This window comes from Cibotium barometz, chromosome 60 (assembly GCF_041138505.1).
Source record: "Cibotium barometz isolate CiBa-2024 chromosome 60, ASM4113850v1, whole genome shotgun sequence".
In the NCBI taxonomy this organism is placed as follows: domain Eukaryota; kingdom Viridiplantae; phylum Streptophyta; class Polypodiopsida; order Cyatheales; family Cibotiaceae; genus Cibotium; species Cibotium barometz.
Window position 1 is genome coordinate 28,573,224 of NC_141105.1, and position 19,712 is coordinate 28,592,935.

Genomic DNA, 19,712 nt, shown 5'->3' on the forward strand with positions numbered 1-19,712 from the left:
GGCGATGGTGAGGATGCCGTGGTCGGGATCCTGGTGGGCGTGGCCGACGAGCACGACATAAGATAACTGCTCTATCAGTGGTGACTCCCCGGGAGCGTGGTTGGTGCTCTGATGGCCCAATGGAGGAGGTATCAGGAGGTGTGTGGGCTGGGTTGCTGGTGCTGGTGCCGAAGAAAACTGTCAGGGTCCTCTGTCTAGGTACATCGTGGCTCGGCCTCCTGTCTGCCAAGAGGGTCTCTCTATGTCTCCTGAGCTCAAGTAGAAACAATCCGAGGCATCTCTGATCCTCAAACTCCATGACCCTGCGTACGGCCCAAAACCCTCTCGGAAGAGGCAGTGATATCTCCCTCGGATCTCATAATAGACTGTACATCGGCAAATGTAGTGTTCCTCTGTCTCTACCTCCTGGTAGCATAGCTGACAAATGCGGTCATCCACGATCTGATGCACATATCGCCCTGTCTCAATCCGCAGCTGGTGTGATGAGGTCCGGATCTGTCCAATGGCACAACGTATCCCATGTGATAGGTGTACATCCATGTACGCCGGGCAGGTGATAAAATCATCCGGTGAGAGGTGTGGAAAATGGCTCTTGTAATGAGTCATTTTCGTGCCCAAGGGCTCAAGGGGGCTAGTCCATGTCCTCTCTGTACTCTAATGATATCCATCATGATCACGCGGGTTTTGCTCTGAGCGGGTGAGATCCAAAATGGACAATCCACACTGTACTGAAAGGGTGGTAGTGCCTCTATCCGCAAACCATGTAAGTCAAACCATGATCTCATTTGAGCGTACCAACAATGAGTATCTCCATCCTCTGCCAACTGTATGGATGAGGTCAATGCCAAACGGGAGTACCTCTGCTGAGGAAGCTCCCATAGCCGTTGTAAAAAGGTAACTGACTGGAATAGGACCTCGGTTACTACTGGTGGGGCACCCAGCTCAGCTTGAACAATCTCATGTGGTACTGATGATTTGCTCCGAATCATGCGGGCAATCATCATAATCAATGGTCTCTCCATTTGCCTCCATCCCTCATTTGTCCCTCTCTGAGATTTGTGATGTATACTGGGCCCCCAAATTGGAGCTCCGTACAGAAGGGTCAGTGTGACAAGCATATCAAATAGCCACAATTTGGTGCGTGGCTCTTGAAACTGTATGTGTGCACACTGCCTCTCAAGTGCCCCCAAGGCTGCATGTCCTCGAGCTAATCTAGCTGCTGCTGCCTCTCCTTCAGGGAGAAACGCGGTCCTGTGAAAGTAACTCCCAAGTAGACATATGACCTGACGTACTCTACTGGCTCCCCTCGGAAAGTGAACTGAGGCTCTGATCTCGTCACCCATGCCTGTGTGGTGTTAAACACCATAACCTTGGTTGTCCCAAGGTTCACTGTCAGATCTCTATCCGCACAGAAAGCCTATAATGCATCCAGGTGTCTCTGTAGTCCTATCGGAGAGTCTGAGATTAGAACAATATCATCAGCATATAACAAGATGGGTATCAACACCCTTGTCAGGCATGCCCCTGGGCCTCCCAATCTGTCTACATAATCAGAGACCGCATCAATGTACAATCCAAAGAGGGTGGGCGATAGCGGGCATCCCTGCTTCACCCCTATCGTGCTGGTCACCCTATCAGATAGTCCGCCTGGAGCTCGGACTCTGCCTGTCAACAGACTCATACAAAGCATATATCCCCCACTGCATATCCTCGGGTACCTCAATGTCATGCAATCTGTGCATAAGCCTGGCACGTGGTACGATATCGAAGGCTTTGCGGAAGTCCACAAAGCAGCAGTATATCCTTCTCTTCTGTGCCCTGCCCTCTTCAATAAGTGCCCGAAGTGTCAATATGTGATCCAAGGTAGTAAATCCTCTCCTGAAGCCAGCCTGTCCATGTGCTCGATGACCATGCCTCTCTGCCCATCATCTCAGCTCCAACTCCAATATAGAGCCATATAATTTGGCCAAGTAATGACCAATCATGATCGTCCTGTAGTTGCCTGGTACCATGGGGTCCCCACTCTTAAAGAGTGGTACAATGATATGCTCTGTCCAGCTTGTCGGGAAACCCTCACAAATGGCACGATTAAACACATGTACGATGAGCGGAGCCAAAGTGTCTCGTGCATATGAGAAGTGCTCTCCAACTAGCCCATCATGATCATGTGCCTTTCCATTCTGTAACCTGTCTATCGCATCTAGCACCATCCGCATAGTAAAAAAGGTGCTGCTAGGCGGTCTAGCTCCTAGTGGAGGGGGGGTGGGGGGCTGTCCTGGTGCATCATATAGCTCTCTAGCATAAGTATGCCATGCCTCAGGTGCAGTAATCGGAGTACCAGGCTGTCTCTCCTGAAACATCTTCCATGCCCTCTTGCTGTCCTTCCCCAGGAAGAGTTGGTAGATCTCTTCCTCTAGCTTAGCCAGATAGGCTCGTTTCTTCCTCCGCACAAGGCGCCGAAAGATCATCCTGGCCTGTCTATGTGTGTGAGACCCAATGGCAATCTCACGATGTAGCTGTGCTCGTGTCTCACGACACTCATCATCATACCAACTGTTCTGTGGGGCAGTGCTGCGGGGGTGGGTGGAAGGGATCATAGTGCAAGGAAACGCATATGAGGCGGATGCATGTAGAACACCTGCCAATCCTCTCATGATCTCGTCCAGAGAGCTATGCGGGTCTAAAGCGAACAAGCCATCAGATACTGCATCCCGATAAATCCCAACTGTCTCACATGTAAACTGATATCTCGGGTACCTAGGTAGATGAGTGGCAGGCCCATCTCTCGGGGATCTACCTACTAGTGTGAAACTCAGGTATGCATGATCGGCTGCTATGCCAATGGGCCTACTGGAAATCATGAAACCCCGCACATCAGGTATCAATGAAGGAGATCCCATCAAGTAGTCCACTGTGCTCGCTCCCCCTTTAGAGTTCCAATGTGTGAGAGCATCTGATCCTTGCCATCTCAATAAGCCATTGTATATGACCAACCCATGTGCACTCCCGAGTGTGAGAAAATGCCTGCCATAATCTGTGATCTCCCCCTCATCCTGTGCTGATCTCTGCAACCCTACATCCTCTGCCGTGATCTCCCGGTACATAGCCTCTTGAGTATCATACAACTCTGTCTTGTCTGTGCCTGTACGTGCATTAAAGTCTACCAATAGTAATATGTCTCCCATGCTGGCAAACCTCATGATATCATCATATAGTGGTGTATAGGGCGACTCTCCTGATGGTGCAAACCTAGAGTGGGCTGGGGGAAAGTAGCATACCGCCACATATAGCTCGCCATCCTTTTGGAGAGGAAGGCCTTCTTCTTCTCCGAGAGAGAGAGAGAAAGAAAGAAAGAAAGAAAGTTATATTAACGTCCACGGGAGGCCGAATCCGACCTATGGGACAGATCAGGTACATCCATTTACATTCCACTCTGGGTATCGATGCCAAAGAGGCATAAAACTGGAAAAAAATAACTCAAAATGAACTCTTAAGACTCTTAAGAGTTTAAGTTACAATGGGTTCTATTGCATCTAGTTCGAAATTGAGGTTCAAAATAAAAATAGCTATATTTCATCCATGGATGGATTTGCTCTTGAGGGGGGTGGGGTACGGAATTCTTTAATGATTGGTTGTCCTCCTCTGTATATTGCCCATTTGCCATTCTTTCTTGCTTCTTTAACTTTATTCAGCTCTACCGATTTGTTCTTGAGTTGTAGCGGGGTGAGTTCATCAGCTATCCATACCTTTGTCCCTTGGAGAGACCTTGTTTGCTTCATCACTGCTATTTTCTCATTGTTGTCCATATAGGAGACTTTTGACTGTGTACCCTTTACTATAATAGAGATAGGGTCTCCTAAGTCCACGAAGGGGACTACTTTGCTCAGTTGTGCTGTAAGTACATCTGTATCTAATATGTAGTCTTCTCGAAGCTCTTGAGAGCTGTCTGCCCTATCCCAGCCTTGAGGAAGACCACCGACTCTGATTACCTTTTTGTTACTTTCCATTCGTTCCTTTTCTTTGACCGCTGATATGACTTCTTTGACAAAATCTTGTGAGTTAACTGAATTTACCTTTGAAACATGGTTTGTCGTTTCTGTTTGTAGTGTTGTAGGTATGGGTCCTTCTCGTGCTTCCTCTTGCTTCGTCTTCATGGCTTGCACTTGCACTTTCAGTTCGTTGATTTGTTCATCTTTCTTGATAGTCTCGTGTTTGAGTGCTGCTAATTCTCCCTGGAGTTTCTTCAGTTCTTGCATGAGGTAGGCTTCCCATGGTGTCGGCTTGCTCACGGGTGGAGGAATGGGCGGTAATCGTGAAGCGGTGACTGAGGCAAAAGACTTCTTACTTTCCATGTGTTGCTGCTGATAAAGGAGAGGGCTGTTGGTGGAACGAGTCCCCCCTCAAGGGTACCCTCTCCCCTTTGGGGGAGACTCAGGAAATGCGACCTACAAGATGCTCAGCTAACAGGTGCAGGGGAGAGTTATGTTGCTGCCTTGGGGGCCTGAGCAAGGGTGGGTAGGGAAAGGGGGCGAGCAAGGGTGGGTGAGAGAGAGAGAGAAGAGAAAGGGGGCGAAGAGAGAGAAGGCGGGTGGGAAGAGAGAGAAGCGAAGAGAAAGGGGGCGAAGAGAGAGAAGGCGGGTGGGAAGAGAGAAGCGAAGAGAAATGGGCGCAGAGAAGCGAAGAGAAAGGGGGCGAAGAGAGAGAAGGCGGGTGGGAAGAGAGAAGCGAAGAGAAAGGGAAGGGGACGAAATGCAGGCAGAGAGAGAGAGAAGCGAAGAGAAAGGGGGCGAAGAGAGAGAGAGAGAGAGAGAGAGAGAGAGAGAGAGAGAGAGAGAGAGAGAGTTATGTTGTTGCCTTGGGGGCCTGAGGAAGGGTGGGCGGGATTAAAGAGGCGAAGGGACTAGCGCACAGGCATAAGGAAGGGTGGGCAGGGTGCGCAAGAGAGAGAAAGAAAGAAAGAAAGAAAGATTTTATTAACGTCTTCCAAAAGACCGAACTCGGCCTATGAGACAAATCGGAGTACCTGTATGGGGTATCCTCTGTCATCCCAACAAAATGAAAAAGTACTGAATAAAAAAGCTGAATCTGGGTGTGCAGGGGATGGAGCTCTATTACTAGGAGAATGCAAAGCTATATGCATGGAGTATACAATCATGATATGCAACCTAGCTAGCTCCATCCTGTACCATACTGGGGGTATAAAATGGTATACATCAGTGAAGGGGGTGTCCACAGCTCCCTGAAGAACATGCCTGGGTGTGCTCTGAAGCGAGCCAGTCGCTCCGCACCCTCTCTGTGAAACTGAGCTCTGATCTCTGTCATCTCTCTCTAGTATAGGCGTGGTGTCCGAAAGCCAGGTGTCCTAAACTCTGCTCAGATAATGTCATGAGGTACTGACGGTTTGCTGCGTATCATGCGTGCCATCATGAGGGCCTATGGTCTCTCTATCTGTGTCCACCAATGGGTAGCAAGGCCTGGCGCCCATACTGCTGCTCCATATATCAATGCTGGTGTGACTAATGTGTCAAATAGCCACCCCTTCGTCCGGGGCTCCTGAGAGAGAGAGAGAGAGAGAGAGAGAGAGAGAGAGAGAGGGGGGGGCTGCACACAGAGAGGGGGCGAATGCAGGCGAACTGAGGAGATGGCGAACAGGTGCGATGGAGAAAGAAAGAAAGAAAGAAAGAAAGCTGTATTAACATCTACTAGAGGCCGAACTCGACCTATGAGACAAATCAATGTACAACTGTTAATGTCTTCTGGATGTCCAAAAAAAAGGACAAAATGAACATGAAATAAAGTATGAAAGTACTGAGCTAGTGGGGGGGGGGGAGGGATGGAGCACTACTACTAGAGGCTCAGTATGCAACCTATATGCGTAGGGTATACAAGAATGCAATGCAGATCTGTCTAGCTCCAACCAGTACAATAATGGGGGTGTAATATGTGATATATAGGCGATGGCGAGGCAAAAATACCTTGGAGCATGATCTCCAGGTGAGTGTAAGTGAGCTAGAGAGTATTTCTGGCAGCGCGAGCACAACAGCGCAGTACAGCAAGGGTGCGCAGTGTAAGCAGGGCAGCTCGGGCGGGGTGGGTACGAAGGGCAACGCCACGCAGCACAGCAAGGGTGCGCAGACCACCAGCGCGAGCAGCGAGAGAGCAAAGACGTCACACCATGGACAGCACGAGCAGCTAGAGGGTGACCACCAGCGCGCAGAGCGAACAGCAAGAGAGAAGCAAGGGCCAAGGCAAGAGAGATAGATCGGTTCACCTTATTGGGTCCCAAATTACCCACTAAAGGGCCCCCTCCTATTGCTAGGAGTAATTGCTTTATTATCTTTGAAGAGAATGACTGAGGGACTGACTTTGGACTGTAGATAAGCCAAACGCAAAACCTTTGAAAGACCAAGAGTCGGGCTGAACTATACACAGCTGTAGAAGCACCAATGATGACCGATCTCAAGCTTATGCACTCTTCCAATGGAATGTAGGAAGGCTGCAAATCTGAAGGGGAGAGAAGGGGCTGATTGGGACTGTTCTAGGCTATGAATGTATGAATGTGTTTTACCTTCACTGGAAGGGCTATAGCAAAACGATGATATGAGTGAATGCTGAAAACGCAAGGTACTGTAGTGCTGCGTTTTGATGAAGATATGCTAAATGTGTTAGCACATTCATCCCCAATTTCTGCCCTTTATGGTGCCCATTTGGTCCCCTTTTGTATGGCCCTTGCTTGTGGGCTGGCCACCCCTTCTTTACTATTTTTCTGGGATTTTTCCCAACCATTCTGGCATTTTTTCCAGTCGGCCTGTTTATGAGCTCCAGTCGGCCAGCACTTCCCCACTATAAATAGTGGGTGCTGGCCTCTCATTTCTCATTCAGTCTTGTACATATTTGCTCCCTCACTTATGAGACTAACACTGTCTCTTGCTTGGAACTGTTTTGGTTCAGTATATTCAGCATAGTTTGCTCCATATCTCTCTCTCTCTTGCACTCTCTGTTCAGCACATTCTAGTGCCACTTTGCTTCCGCTCTGTGCACTCTTTCAAAATGTTCAATCGTGGATGCTCCTTGTGCTGAAGGATGAAACGCTTAAGTGATTTGATGATGAATGGTTATGGAGTGCAAGAAGAGATGCTATTTATATGCATATGTTGCTGGTCGGTTGGTTGGCAAACTGGCCGACTGGTTTAATGAAGCTACACGACTGGATAATAGGTGAAAAAATGGTAATAAATGCTGGAATAATATGGGAAATATGCCAAATAAATAAGATAAAATATTGAATGCTATTATGAGGCTTCTGCAATGATCTAGATGGTCTATATGCATATGGGATGAATGTTATCCAAAATGCAAACATGATCTGATGCAAACCCTAAGGCTTCAACTGACTTCTACATGCATGAATGATTCTCTCCAAGTGGGTTAAGAGACTTGATTGGCTGACTCTCTAAGGCTGAGGAGCGACCTACATAGCTCGTGCCTAACATATCTTGGACTGATGATTACAATGGGGTCACGACGTACGACAAATATCAAATCCTAAAGGGTCTATTGTTGTACAGTGTTGCACTAATGATGAGCCATCTTGTCACCATGCACTACAGTGCAGAGTGCATGTGACAGTCTTGATGTGATTGTGTAAGCAAACATATGAGAGATTGGTGATCTATATTTGCCAAGCTCAAACAGGCTCAAGAAGGAGCTTAGTTTGGACACAAATGGAGTCGTCCAAATCTACCTCAGGTCGGTGGAGAATTAAATGATTTTTATGTCCACTGAACCTAGGCGACAGCAACTAACTAGACTGTTAGCCAAAGAGCCTATAAAAATGTCACATGTGGAAGCTCTAAGAGTCTTCTTTCAGCCCTAAGCATTGCATAGGAACTCTTGATGCAAGAACAATTAGCATAGACAGAGAATAGAGAGAGAGAGAGAGAGATGGCTGTCTTTTCAGTATATCATAGATGTATAAAAAAGGTTACAATATCCTTAGCCTTAGGCTTTCCCAAAAGGGGTAAAGAAACCCTAATCTATGACCTACTCCATCAAGTAGTGAAATGAATCAAATGAATGATGGGCTTAGCCTTTTATAGTCTTGCATGTGCATACCTATAGCCATACTTGAGTTCTTAGCCCAAGGCAAAGAAGCTCAGTCTCTTCAGGAGTATTCAGCACACCTACCCTCAGTCTCGGGCTGGTGTATTCTCTTGAAGATCACTTCAAAGTCGCCTAAAGCTTATGCACAGTTCTGCCCAGCGTTTGGTCACTTTGTCCTTGTGTTTGGCAATCAGTCAGTCAGTTTATCCGCTTAGTCTTGTGGACACAATTCAACTTGTGTACAGTTCTCCAGAAGAAGAAATAAAGCAAATACTCCTGCTTGCAGGAGGGGGCCCTTTAGTGGGTAATTTGGGACCCATCTGGTGTCGTCTCTACTACATCTCTTTCAGATTCATGTATGCTGTTTTGAAGGGTTGATAAAGACTCACTAAACTCAGCTTTAAAGAAAGGCTTCGTTGTTTCACACGGTCCTAGCTCGGCGCATGCTACATTGGTATCACAGCTTGGGACGTGATTCAACCAAGCAACCTATGGTGAGGGCATCCTGTGGATGGTAAAGCTGAGATTGGGAAAAACCACTCACCCATCCACAATGGCATCAAGCTCTGAAGACATCACTAAAGAAGAAGAATCATTCGAAGAAATGCTTCCGCAAAAAGAAGACGAAGACAACCAAAAGCTAAAGGAGCAGATAAGGCAACTCTAGATTCAACTCAAAAGCGGGCAGATGGAAAAAAAACTGGCAGAATTATAGGCAACCTTGGCCCCGCAAGCAGGAGACACCTAAAGAACAAAGTTCCTCAATGGAACAATGGTGTTGATGGATGACTAAAAAGGAAGAGCGGGACCATGAAGCAAGATTGGCCGATTAGCTGGCAGAGAAAGCCAAACGCAAGGCCAAAGAGGAGCGATTGCGGGAGGAGCTCGAAGTGAAGGCGAACCATGAGTGACAGGCTCGAGAAGACTTGAGAGACTAGTTCTACCAGACACTCCGGACTCTAGTAACTTCTTTCCGCCCTTCTCAATCCTCCACAACCCCAGCAATAGCCTTGACAACAGTTATCCGTGCCTCACCAAACTTCACCAAGTACGACGGCAAGTGCGACCATTCGGTTGTGACTCAGTTTATTCACTAGTTTGTTGGCCACTTTCCTCTTTCCAAAATCACAGAAACCCAGGACAAAGTCCATTTGGTGACTCCACACCTCACCGGTGATGCAGTCACTTGGTGGCAACATTGGTCCCGTTTGCACACAGATCCTTACACTGGCTTACCGGGACACTTTTGTGTCCGATTTGAAGACCAGGTTTCTACCTCCGCAGTACATGACAAATCTTGAAGATGAATTCTACAAACTCACCCAAAACGGTTCCCCTGTGCTCACCTACTCCAACAAAGTGATCACATCAGCTCAACAGTTAAGGAAGTTCGAGAAGGAGAAGCTCATGTAGTTCATTCGGGAATTGGATCTAAACATTAGGTTCCCCATTCGAAATTTTGAATCTTAGACATATGACAGAGCTTTGACTCTTACGCAAAATCATGAGATGATGCTAAATGGAGGCAAGCCCAAGACCGCTCTAGTCTCCCCTAAACCTCAGCATCAGTAGACGCAGACCACCCAGCACAACCAAGTGTCTAACCAACAGTCAGGTAAGGGGGCTCCCAACAACAAGGATCAAAAGAAGAAGGGCCAAAATAGCTCTTTTAGTGAGAAGGAGCGACAAGATGGACCTAAGAAGACCCATGAAGAAAAGATCAAGGAGGGCTTTACTCGAGGATTCTTCCAGTCAGATGAGAAGGAATGGTACTTCAAAGAGAACCGTTGTTTTTTCTACCACCACATAGGACATGCCAAGAAGGATTGTACCAATGGCAGGCGAAAAAGAGAAAAAAACCAGCCTCTACAATGTTGTTCATCTTTTGCCCGCTTGAATGCGGTACCTGCAATGGTATTCGATGATAAGCATGAGGGCGAAGTTGAGGAGCGTCAGAAAGGTCTTATCGGAGCTTATAAGTTATGGCATAGCGAAGGGGCAACAGTTTGTTGTCCTCTTCGACATGGGAAGTTCAAAAGATGCCATCTCTCCGCAGTTGGTGACCAAGATGAAATGTGCCCTTGCGCCATATCATTTGGACGTGGACGGGTTCACTCCCGACCTACACACTCATATTTCCCAGAAAGATCAACAGTTTGCCTTCACAGTTCAGAAGGCCCAGTTTCAAAGGGACTTCATTGTCTCACCCCTTCTTAGGTGCGACATGATCCTTGGAATTCAGTGGTTCCGCCAATATGCACCTATTCCTGATTGGAGACAGGACACCTTCACGATCATCGAAGGTTTGCCTGAGCCTACTATCATTCGCGGGGATCGGAGCATTCAAGGTATTCCACTTATTTCCCACCTTCAAGCCAGGAGAGCTATTAGAAAGGGAGCTGAATGTGTGATGATCTATGTCCGCCCACGACACAACGACATCCACCGCGACTCCATTAGAACCCCAGATGACCGGCCTCCTCTAGCAGTTTTAGGACATCATGTTGACGGATGATCTTCCACCAAGACCCCCACCCTCTTGTCTTGAAGACCATTATATAGAGTTCGTACCTGGAGCTGAGCCGCCTAGTAAGTTTCCATATCGTCTTTCCAAGGCGTTGGAAGCTGAGTTGGAGACGCAACTAGCGTAGTTGCTGAGGTGTGGTTTCATCAGGCCTTCATCCTGTCATGTGAACATGCATGTACATGCTAATCTCACGACTAATCCTAGAGTGCAGCCAGATAAAGAAGGGTTAAGAACCGGATAGAAGCATGATTTAGGAGCATTGAAGTGCAAGTTATGGCATGGACTGGAATGGACATGTGGACCTGTCGGCTGCGTGGAAAACAGGATAAGGCTGTGTCGGCTGCATCAAATGGGTCGGGTTCTTCGTTATTGATGTTAGTGTCCAGGCCGACCAGTAACCAAAGGGGGTATATAAAGCCCAGCCATAAATTCAGTTCATTTATCTAGGCAACGGTTCCAAGGGCGGATGATCCTCCAAGGGGTGGAGTGACCAAGGGGTGGAGTGAGGGTGCCAAACTCATTTCTCAAGAATGAAGACCAAGACGGTGTTCAGAGACAGGGCAGGAACGGAATGGGGACTGGACGGAACAGATGCATAGATCTTCTTCAGAGTTAGAGTGGATTTGGAGACCGGGCCGAGTATTCAGTGAAAAAGTTGCCAGAGTAGGAAGGATGGCAGACGGACTCTAGGAATAGAACAACCCCAGGCGCTCCCCTCCCCCCCCCCCCCCCCCCAAAAAAAAGTATTGTAAGTGGTATGCTTGGCAGCCCATTGGAAACCCACCTCAACACCCCAAGGTGGTGGGCGAGTGGAGCTGATCCAGAAGCACAATTCTAGATTTAGAGTGCTCACGAGACTCCATATAGCACAAGTGTTTGTCCTCACAAACACATGGAAGTAAACACTATCCTTATCAAACTCGGTAAACCTGAGGTCTGGGATGGTATCGCTTAGCAAACCCCTAAAGCCTTGTATCAAAAGCAAGAAAATTGCCTATTCATGCATTTAGATAACATTGCCGAAGATGATCTATATAACACATACAATTATCGAAACGGTACTTGTGGGTGAGAAAGAGAGAGAGAACTCACCATCAAACAGGATAATTGGGCGCGAATCTGTAAGGAAGTAAGCATCAGCTCGTTCTATTTGTGAGAGCTGGCTGCTGCACCAGTACCTGATGTGGTTCTTGTGGGTGGTTGTGAGAGGACTGCGGATGCGAGAGATGAGGCGACGTGAGTTGAAGCTGGGGGACGGCAGTACGGTAGGAAGAGGGCGAGCAAAGTGCAACGCCATGGCAAGCAGGCCACCTAGCTAGAAGACCCTGGGATTCGAAGTTCGATCCCAAGCCTAGTCAAGTTCTTAACCACTTGCTAGTGAGATAAAACATTCAAATCAAATGGCTACTTTGCGTCGCACTTGAGCCTTACGCAAGGGAAAGAAGGGAAGAAATAAAAGGGTCTATGCTATAGTTTGCACCTCTACAAGTCCAATATTGAACAACTCTCTCAGCTAGGGTCCTCAACCTTGTTGTCACCCCAAGAGAACTAATACAAATGGGTGGGAAGCAAAGAGGGAAGAAGCTATGGAAAGCTCAACCTCCACCTCAATGCCATATGTGCGTGCAAAGAGCTCAACTTCCACCTCAATGCCTTATATACATGGCCTTGTATTTACAAGCACGTATATCTCAATGCACACACCAAAATCCACAAGCAAGTATGCATAAAAGAGAAGAAGAAAGCCATCGCCACAAGAGCTCAAGAACTCAACCTTAAATTATAATAATGGGATCGTCCCTTTTCTCATTATTGAAAATGCCTTATATACATGGCCTCGTAATTACAAATGCCCGAATGTTATGTCTAGGGGGCCAAAAGCTAGTTAAGCTTATGTCTAAGCTATGTATACACAAATTCAATCTTAATTGAGGGAGAACCTCCAGTAGTTCTGACTACAAGAGCAAGTCCTATCCCTACCAATGTGACCATATTGAAGAGGAGACATGGAAAGGAACCAACTCACTGCATCGTCTCATAGAAGGCATGCCCAAGGCAAAAGAAACCAGGATCAAACCCATTGTGAATGAGTTTTGTGATACTATCCTTTTCTAAGGTCATAGGCACAGACTATGTTAGAGTTCCACTTTCAGGTCAATTCAAAGGTCCTAGGTGATGACTCGAGAGTTCCACTCTTGGCGCATGCATATACCATACACCATTACAAGCTAAAAGCGCAAGAGTTCCATTCTCATAGGTGGTAAGAGGAGATGAACATAGAAAGTTAGGGATTTGAGAACACACAACCTGGTACATTTGTCCCATCCGTCTCTTCTATAGCTTCAATCACGATAAGAAGGGCTAAGGCCTCTACCTGAGCTACGTCCCCAATGGCCACAAGACCTAGGGGTGCGGCTCATGGAATCTCAACAACACACATGGCAACATCGAATAGCCCGCTAGACATCCAGCCCTCATCTTACCAGGGCATACAAGAAGTCATCATACCACGAGAAAAGCTCTTCCCCAACGTTAACCCGACTAGAAAAAAATCAAGATCAAGTATTGCAGTCACCCCAATGGAACAAACATTGGTCGAAATAGGGTCTCAGGGTTTGCAAGCCCCCCAGGGAATAAGTGACATATGGCCCTTGCACCTGCAAGATTTCCAAATTTGAATTGGGGGTAGCTGTTACATATGGCTGGTCCGGCCGCTTTTCCATTCCCTCTCTCTAGTTCTCCTTTGCTCTAGCATCCTGCTCCTATCTCGTCTTCTCTATTACCCCAACAAAAATGCAAGTCTCTGTTGCCCCAACAAACGCAAGCCCTCTCATAGAGCTGTGGAAGATTGCCTAGCTGGCACCTCAACGGGTCCAAAGAGCAAGGCTACACTACTTCAAAAGTGCTTGTGTAAGGAGGCAAAGATGTTCTACCCCAACAAGGACTCGGAGTGGGACCACCTAAAGGAGGTGCTACAGAAGCCCCCCTAGCCTTTTCAAGCAAGTGCGGGAGAAGGGTGGTCCATAACATCCCAACTCATGCTTCCATTGTGGGGCCAAAGATCACTTCATACCAAACTACTCAACGAAATCCCCTCCCCAACACCAACAAAATCAAGAGCTCCCCTAAATAGTAAACTAAAAACAAGAGCTCCCCTAAATAGTAAACTAAAAACAAGATAAAAATCAGGGTTTCCAAATGGTGCGAAGAAAAAATAGATACAATAACAAAAACCAAAGTAAAAACAGCTTTAAGAAACAGAAACTCTAATTATAGATACACCCCCCTTCTGGTAGACCTGACGGATCCCCCTCAGGTTGAGGACTTTATGGCCATAGGAAGTGAAGGTGAGGAGGAAATGGTACCAAGCTCTCAACCTCTAAAAAAGAGGTTAGGGAGGGAAATTGAAGAGATGGACTCTCAAGAAGAACCAATAGTTGGCCTTAAACTACCACCTCTCAAGATGAAGAAGAGTCTCTCCGTGTGGAAATAAAGAAATCACCATCTTTGGTAGCTCTAAAGAATGATATGAGGAACTCCATGGTATAAGCAAACCATTGGTGGTAGCCTTCAAGAGAAGGAAGTTTCAGGTTGGGGGAATGTCTTCCCCTTTACCAGTAGAAAAGAGAGCCCAAGACAACATCAAACCCCCCCTAAAAACCAAAAGAAATGAATGCACTCTTATGCATATCATGGATTAACGGATTGTAAGCGCCCCAACAACATTACTAAGGAGTGGCTACATACTACCGGACTTCATTTGCTTGCATGAAGTCAAGGCATTAGGCTCCCAGTTGCAAAACAACCTCAAAAGAGTCTCTAATAAACACTCATGGTTCAACACAGACCATGCACAAGGGAGCATGGGAACCTTTGTGTGACTTCTAGTGAAGCGGATGTATACTATCAAACAAGTTCAAAAGACCCATACAGTGGATAGTGGTCAAGATGGACATTGGATCAAAAAGACTGGCTCTGGTCTTAGTTTATGCCTCATGTCCAACAAGAAGCTCTATGATGAGCCTATGGGCCTCTCTACTTTAGTTCAATGGCCCTCTAATTCTGGTTGGAGACTTCAACATGGTGGAGTCAATATTGGACCGCTACTATAAGAGCTTGGGGCCAATAATTAGAGGTCTAGAAAGAAAACACTGGCTTAGATGCAAGGAGGTGCACTTCCTCCAAGATATGGCATTTTACGCTAAATTAACATGGGAGAATGGAAGAATAGGCACCCACATAAGAAAAACTAGACTTGATGGGTGCTATGTATCCACAAGTCTTAGTAGTAATTTCTTGAACTCCAAGGTTAAGGTAATGATGACAATAGCTCAATCTAACCACTTTCCCATTTGGTATCTCCTAGAAAGATCCACCCAGAGAATTCGGAGCCATGTGGTTTCACTATGACCCTCAATTATTCCATCTTCCCATAGTTGAAGAAGAGATAGGTGCAATCTAGAAGGGTTGCTTAAGTGTTGAAGCCTCGCCTGCAAAAGCATGGGTGAAGGCAATTAAAAACACTCAAAATTTCTTTAAGGGTGTGAAAAGAGAAGTAGGGAGGATAAGACTGGCCAGGAGGGAAAAAAAAATCCTAAATTACAAGAAGTGGAGAGAGGGTAGATGAAGTGAACCAGAACCTCCAAGAAGTCCTAGGAAGGAAGAAAGCTGACCTAAAAAGAGAAGAAGAGATAAGCTGCCAACATCTTAAGCTCTTCCTTAAATAGTGGTGGGGCTAGGATGATAGACAGACCCTCCAAAGATATGTTCAAGCTACATTAAAAAAAATGCTAAAAAGGACCATATTCCTCTCCTATTGGATAAGATAGGTAGTAAGGCAGCTTCTATTTGTTGCGGACAATGTAAATATCGTGCAGGAACACTTCTCTGGAATACTTAGCTCATTATCCTCTCTCATTGGGGAAAGAACGGCTACATGCAAAGTAATTATTGAATGCAGAGCCAAGATCGTGCCTCCTAGACTAGCAATAGCCCTCAAAGTGGAGTTCACCAACACTGAAGAATTGGGAGAGACTATTGACTCTCTGAAAACTGGGAAAAGTCTGGAGATTGATGGTCTTGCCTCAAATTTTTTCCATTAATGAGGAAGTAATCAAGCTAAAACATAAAAAGGGTCCTAAGGAATTGATATCCAAATGGAGACCCATAACCATGCTCAACACTACCTCAAAGTAAAAAGGGTTCATTAAAGGGAGATACATTCTTGATGCCATCATTGCATTATGGGAAGGCACAGAACATACCCAACAAAGTAACTAAGATTACATGTTCTTCAAGATTGATTTTGATAAGGCTTACAATAGTTTGGAATGGGATTTCATTTTACAATCCCTAAGAGACATGGGTATGGGCAAGAAATTCATAAGTTGGGTGCGAATCCTGTTTACCCATGCAAGGGTGCGGGTGTTGCTTAGTGGTCATCTCACTAAAGCCTTTGATATGAAAAGATCCCTTTGGTAGGGATTCCCCCTTGCCCCTTTGATATTTGCAATCGTGTGGCTCCTCCAAAATGCGATAAAGAAATGATCTCTAAAAGGGTTCTCCCTTCTTGGAGATAAGGGTTAACTATGCCTCCGACAATTTGTGGGGATGATACCAATGGTATGGTGCATAATGATGCATTAAAATGTTCTGAGAATGTTTGCATATCTTTTTCATGATATGGATGAAATGTTTCAATTATCTAGAGCCAATGATGAGTTCTAAAGCAGGATCAAAAGCATCCATCAAGACCGCCAAGATAATGGTTTCCAATGAGGAAATTGATTTGATGAGATAGGATTCAAAATTGGCTGAATACATCCAAAGCCTGTTCGCCCAAAAGAGTACATTGAATATGTTCTTTAGTTAGAAGTTATGCTTCTTCGTACAAAAGCATGATGTAATGGAAGATTATCCTTTTTGCTTTGTAGATCTCATTATATGATCTTGGATGGTGTTACTAGAGTCATTATCATCACTAAGAGTTAATGGAAAAAACGAGGATAACCTACCTTGGTTAGTATGAGTTTGATAGTTGAGCTCACTGATGGAGCTGCCTGCAAAGCCTGTGATGGGACTTTTGTGGGATTAAAAAATCATAACATTTGGCCTAAATTTTGGCCACCCTTTTGTGATAACAAACTTTGTGTAGCAGTAGTTGAACTTTGATTACATTACAGTAGTCGAACTTTTGGCCACTCTTTTGTGATAAAACGAACTTTACAATAGTCAAACTCTTACCATTACATTCTAGGCAAACCACCCTACATGAGGGAAGCGAGATTGATTCATGATTGGGACACTGTTAAGCTTGTCTTAACCTACTCTCAAGCGAACACAACTCCCATGAAGGCTCAGCAAAAGAGAAAGCATAAAACTCACCTACAAGTTGTGGGGGAAGCAAAACCAGCCTGTCTTGAGCTTCCCAAGGCAGGCCCTACAACCTCTTGTGCAGAGGCCAGTTCCTTCTCACCTCCCAATGTTTGTCACCAACACTATTTATGTAAGCTTTCTTGGACAGCACCCCTCATAGCTCCTAGCCATGGTGGTGCAACTCAATATCGTGTAAGCACACTCACACACACTCTCTCACACACACACACACACACTAGCAAGAGGATAAGAGAACAAGAGGCACACAAGAGGTCTAAGATTGCACAAGGGAAGTGTGTGTTCTTATTCCTTACATTGTTATTTATACAAAACTTATAAGTGGCTGGGCACCCAAACTTGGGAAGCCATTGTGTAAAAATGAGAACTGTGTCTCTACACCTACTAGTGTACATGTGTGTGTGATGCCGACATTACACTTAGCTTGGCCATCCCTTGTTTACATTGTGATGCGCTCATTTGAGCGGGAAAAATCCTTAAAATGTTACATGAAGTGCTAAAAAAACCGCTCAGGTGGTTCAAAAATTACAAGGGCCCTTTTGAAATAACTTGATGAATGATGACCACTTGCTTTGCTTAGACGGCCTTTGAAAAATATGTTGGTGGGGCCGCCTAAGCCAATTGCCCAGTTAACCACCATTGGAAATGTGGTTAACATCTCCCCCTACCTGAAGTAGATCTATCCTCCAACCTATGCATGGAAAATCAAAGTCTGGGGAAATTTGAAAATCAGCCATACTAAAGAGATCATTGGGTCGTTATAGAGGCCTCAGGGGTTTGATTTTTTTGCGAGCTTTATTTGGCGAGCTTTTTGGAGATAAGATAGTTTTATGCGAGCTTGTAAGAAAAATGATGCATTTTGGTGAGCTTTTATATAGTAAGTATTTATGAAAGAGAAATAAATACATTCACATACATACATACATATATACATGTATATTCTCAAACACACCTACCTACCTACCTACCTACCTATATACATACATATATACATACATACATATATACACACATTTGTACAATACATACATACATACATACATACATATATACACACATTTGTACAATACATACATACATGCGTGCATACTCCCAAACATATACATGCATGCATACATACATACCTACATACCTACCTACCTTCCTACATATACATGCATGCATACATACATACCTACATACCTACCTACCTACCTACCTACCTTCCTACATATAAACACACATTTTATGTCCAATAAACTTAAATATAGGCACAAACATACCTATCTATGTACCTTTCTTCCAATGTTTATTTCAACACAAGTAAAAACAAGTATACCCGGCTCATATTTTCTTACAAAAAGATTGAGTTCACATTTCCTTACAAGAAGATATATGGTTGGTACAACTCTTTTACCATAGCGTCGCAAGCTACCTACAATAAGACTTTAGAGTACGTGACAGTATACTCCATTCCAAAGCAATACAAAAATAATATTGGTTCAAATTTTCTTACAAAAAGATTGACTTCATATTTCCTTACAAGCTTAAGTAGGCACAAACATGAAAGGCTTGATTAAAGCTTAAGTAGGCACAAACATGAGAGGCTTGACTAAAGCTTAAGTATAGACACAAACATCCTTGCTTTGAGGACGTGATAGTATATTGCCCACTTCCTCTGGTGATAGTGTCGGTTGATGCATTACCATATCCTCATTCTTATGTAATCCCAAAACTCGCAAGAAGACAAAATAGATATGCTTACATGCAACGTAAGACTTTCCTCTAGATTCTCTTTGCATGAAATCAGGACATGTACACCAAGGTTGTACCTTTGATGTGTATAAATTAGTCCTCTCCACTCTCACATGCCAAATGAAAAATAGAGTAGGGGGACGGCTGCATTGCACTCTCATTAAGGACTGTCGCTGTCATGGCCTTGACACTACCAATCCTCTTTTTTGCTTCTTTGAAAATCCAATGCCTCCACTTGGTTGATCTCTTTGTATTCTGTGTAGCATCATGTGGCCTCTTGTCACTTTCTTTGTTGCCCGCTGCTTGTGTGGACGTTTCTCCCACCCCCGACACAAAAGGTTCGTCATGAGTAACATCTAACTTGAACCCTGCCTTTACTAATTTCTCTACCTCTTGGCTGGTTATGTTGGTCCCAACATCCACTTTCCACATATCTAGGTATGATGGCTTGTATATTATGTTTGGATCTACATGCCATGTGTGTGAAACATCTGAAGGACAAAACCGCATCATTTGAGTCTTTGGCCCTCTCGGACCTTTTTTGTCAGATGTCCATGAAAGAAGGTGTTGTTATACCTTTTATTGTTCAAGTAAAAAGGACAGCTGAGCCTATGGCACTCCAAAGTACCAACACAATAGCTAATATGCACGGTACAACTTACAGACATATTTGATGTTACTGGATGTGTCCATAGGTGACCATCATATTTTTGATCCATTCCATCCATATTTCCTATTTTGCCATATGTTGGTGGAAACTATAGGATGGAATCACCATCATAATGTCTTGGCACCTCCTCGACTTGGATGACTGGAGTAACTTTTTCCAACAATGAACGTAGAAGAGAAGGTTGCTCCTTCTTATTACGAAGAACTGAAAGTATACTCTCTGAAGCAATACATTCATCTTCAGAGATCTTATGCTTTGAACCTTTTGGATTGCTTGTGCCTTCAC

At 45.1% G+C, this 19,712-nt stretch overlaps 1 protein-coding gene across 4 annotated transcripts in view; it reads right to left on the minus strand.

Annotated features, from left to right (window-relative positions):
- The window catches only part of LOC147605210 (Putative thiol-disulfide oxidoreductase DCC), a 38,194-nt gene extending 26,137 nt beyond the window's left edge, over positions 1-12,057 (minus strand). Inside the window, exon 1 of one of the 4 annotated variants that reach the window (XM_086793851.1) lies at positions 11,723-12,057. In XM_086793851.1, coding sequence (XP_086649977.1) covers positions 11,723-11,927 — 205 coding nt within the window. In that variant the 5' untranslated portion in view covers positions 11,928-12,057. The remainder of the gene's footprint in view (positions 1-11,722) is intronic. The other 3 variants (XM_086793852.1, XM_086793849.1, XM_086793850.1) reach the window with 3 other exon arrangements.
- Between the last annotated feature and the right edge of the window lie 7,655 nt (positions 12,058-19,712).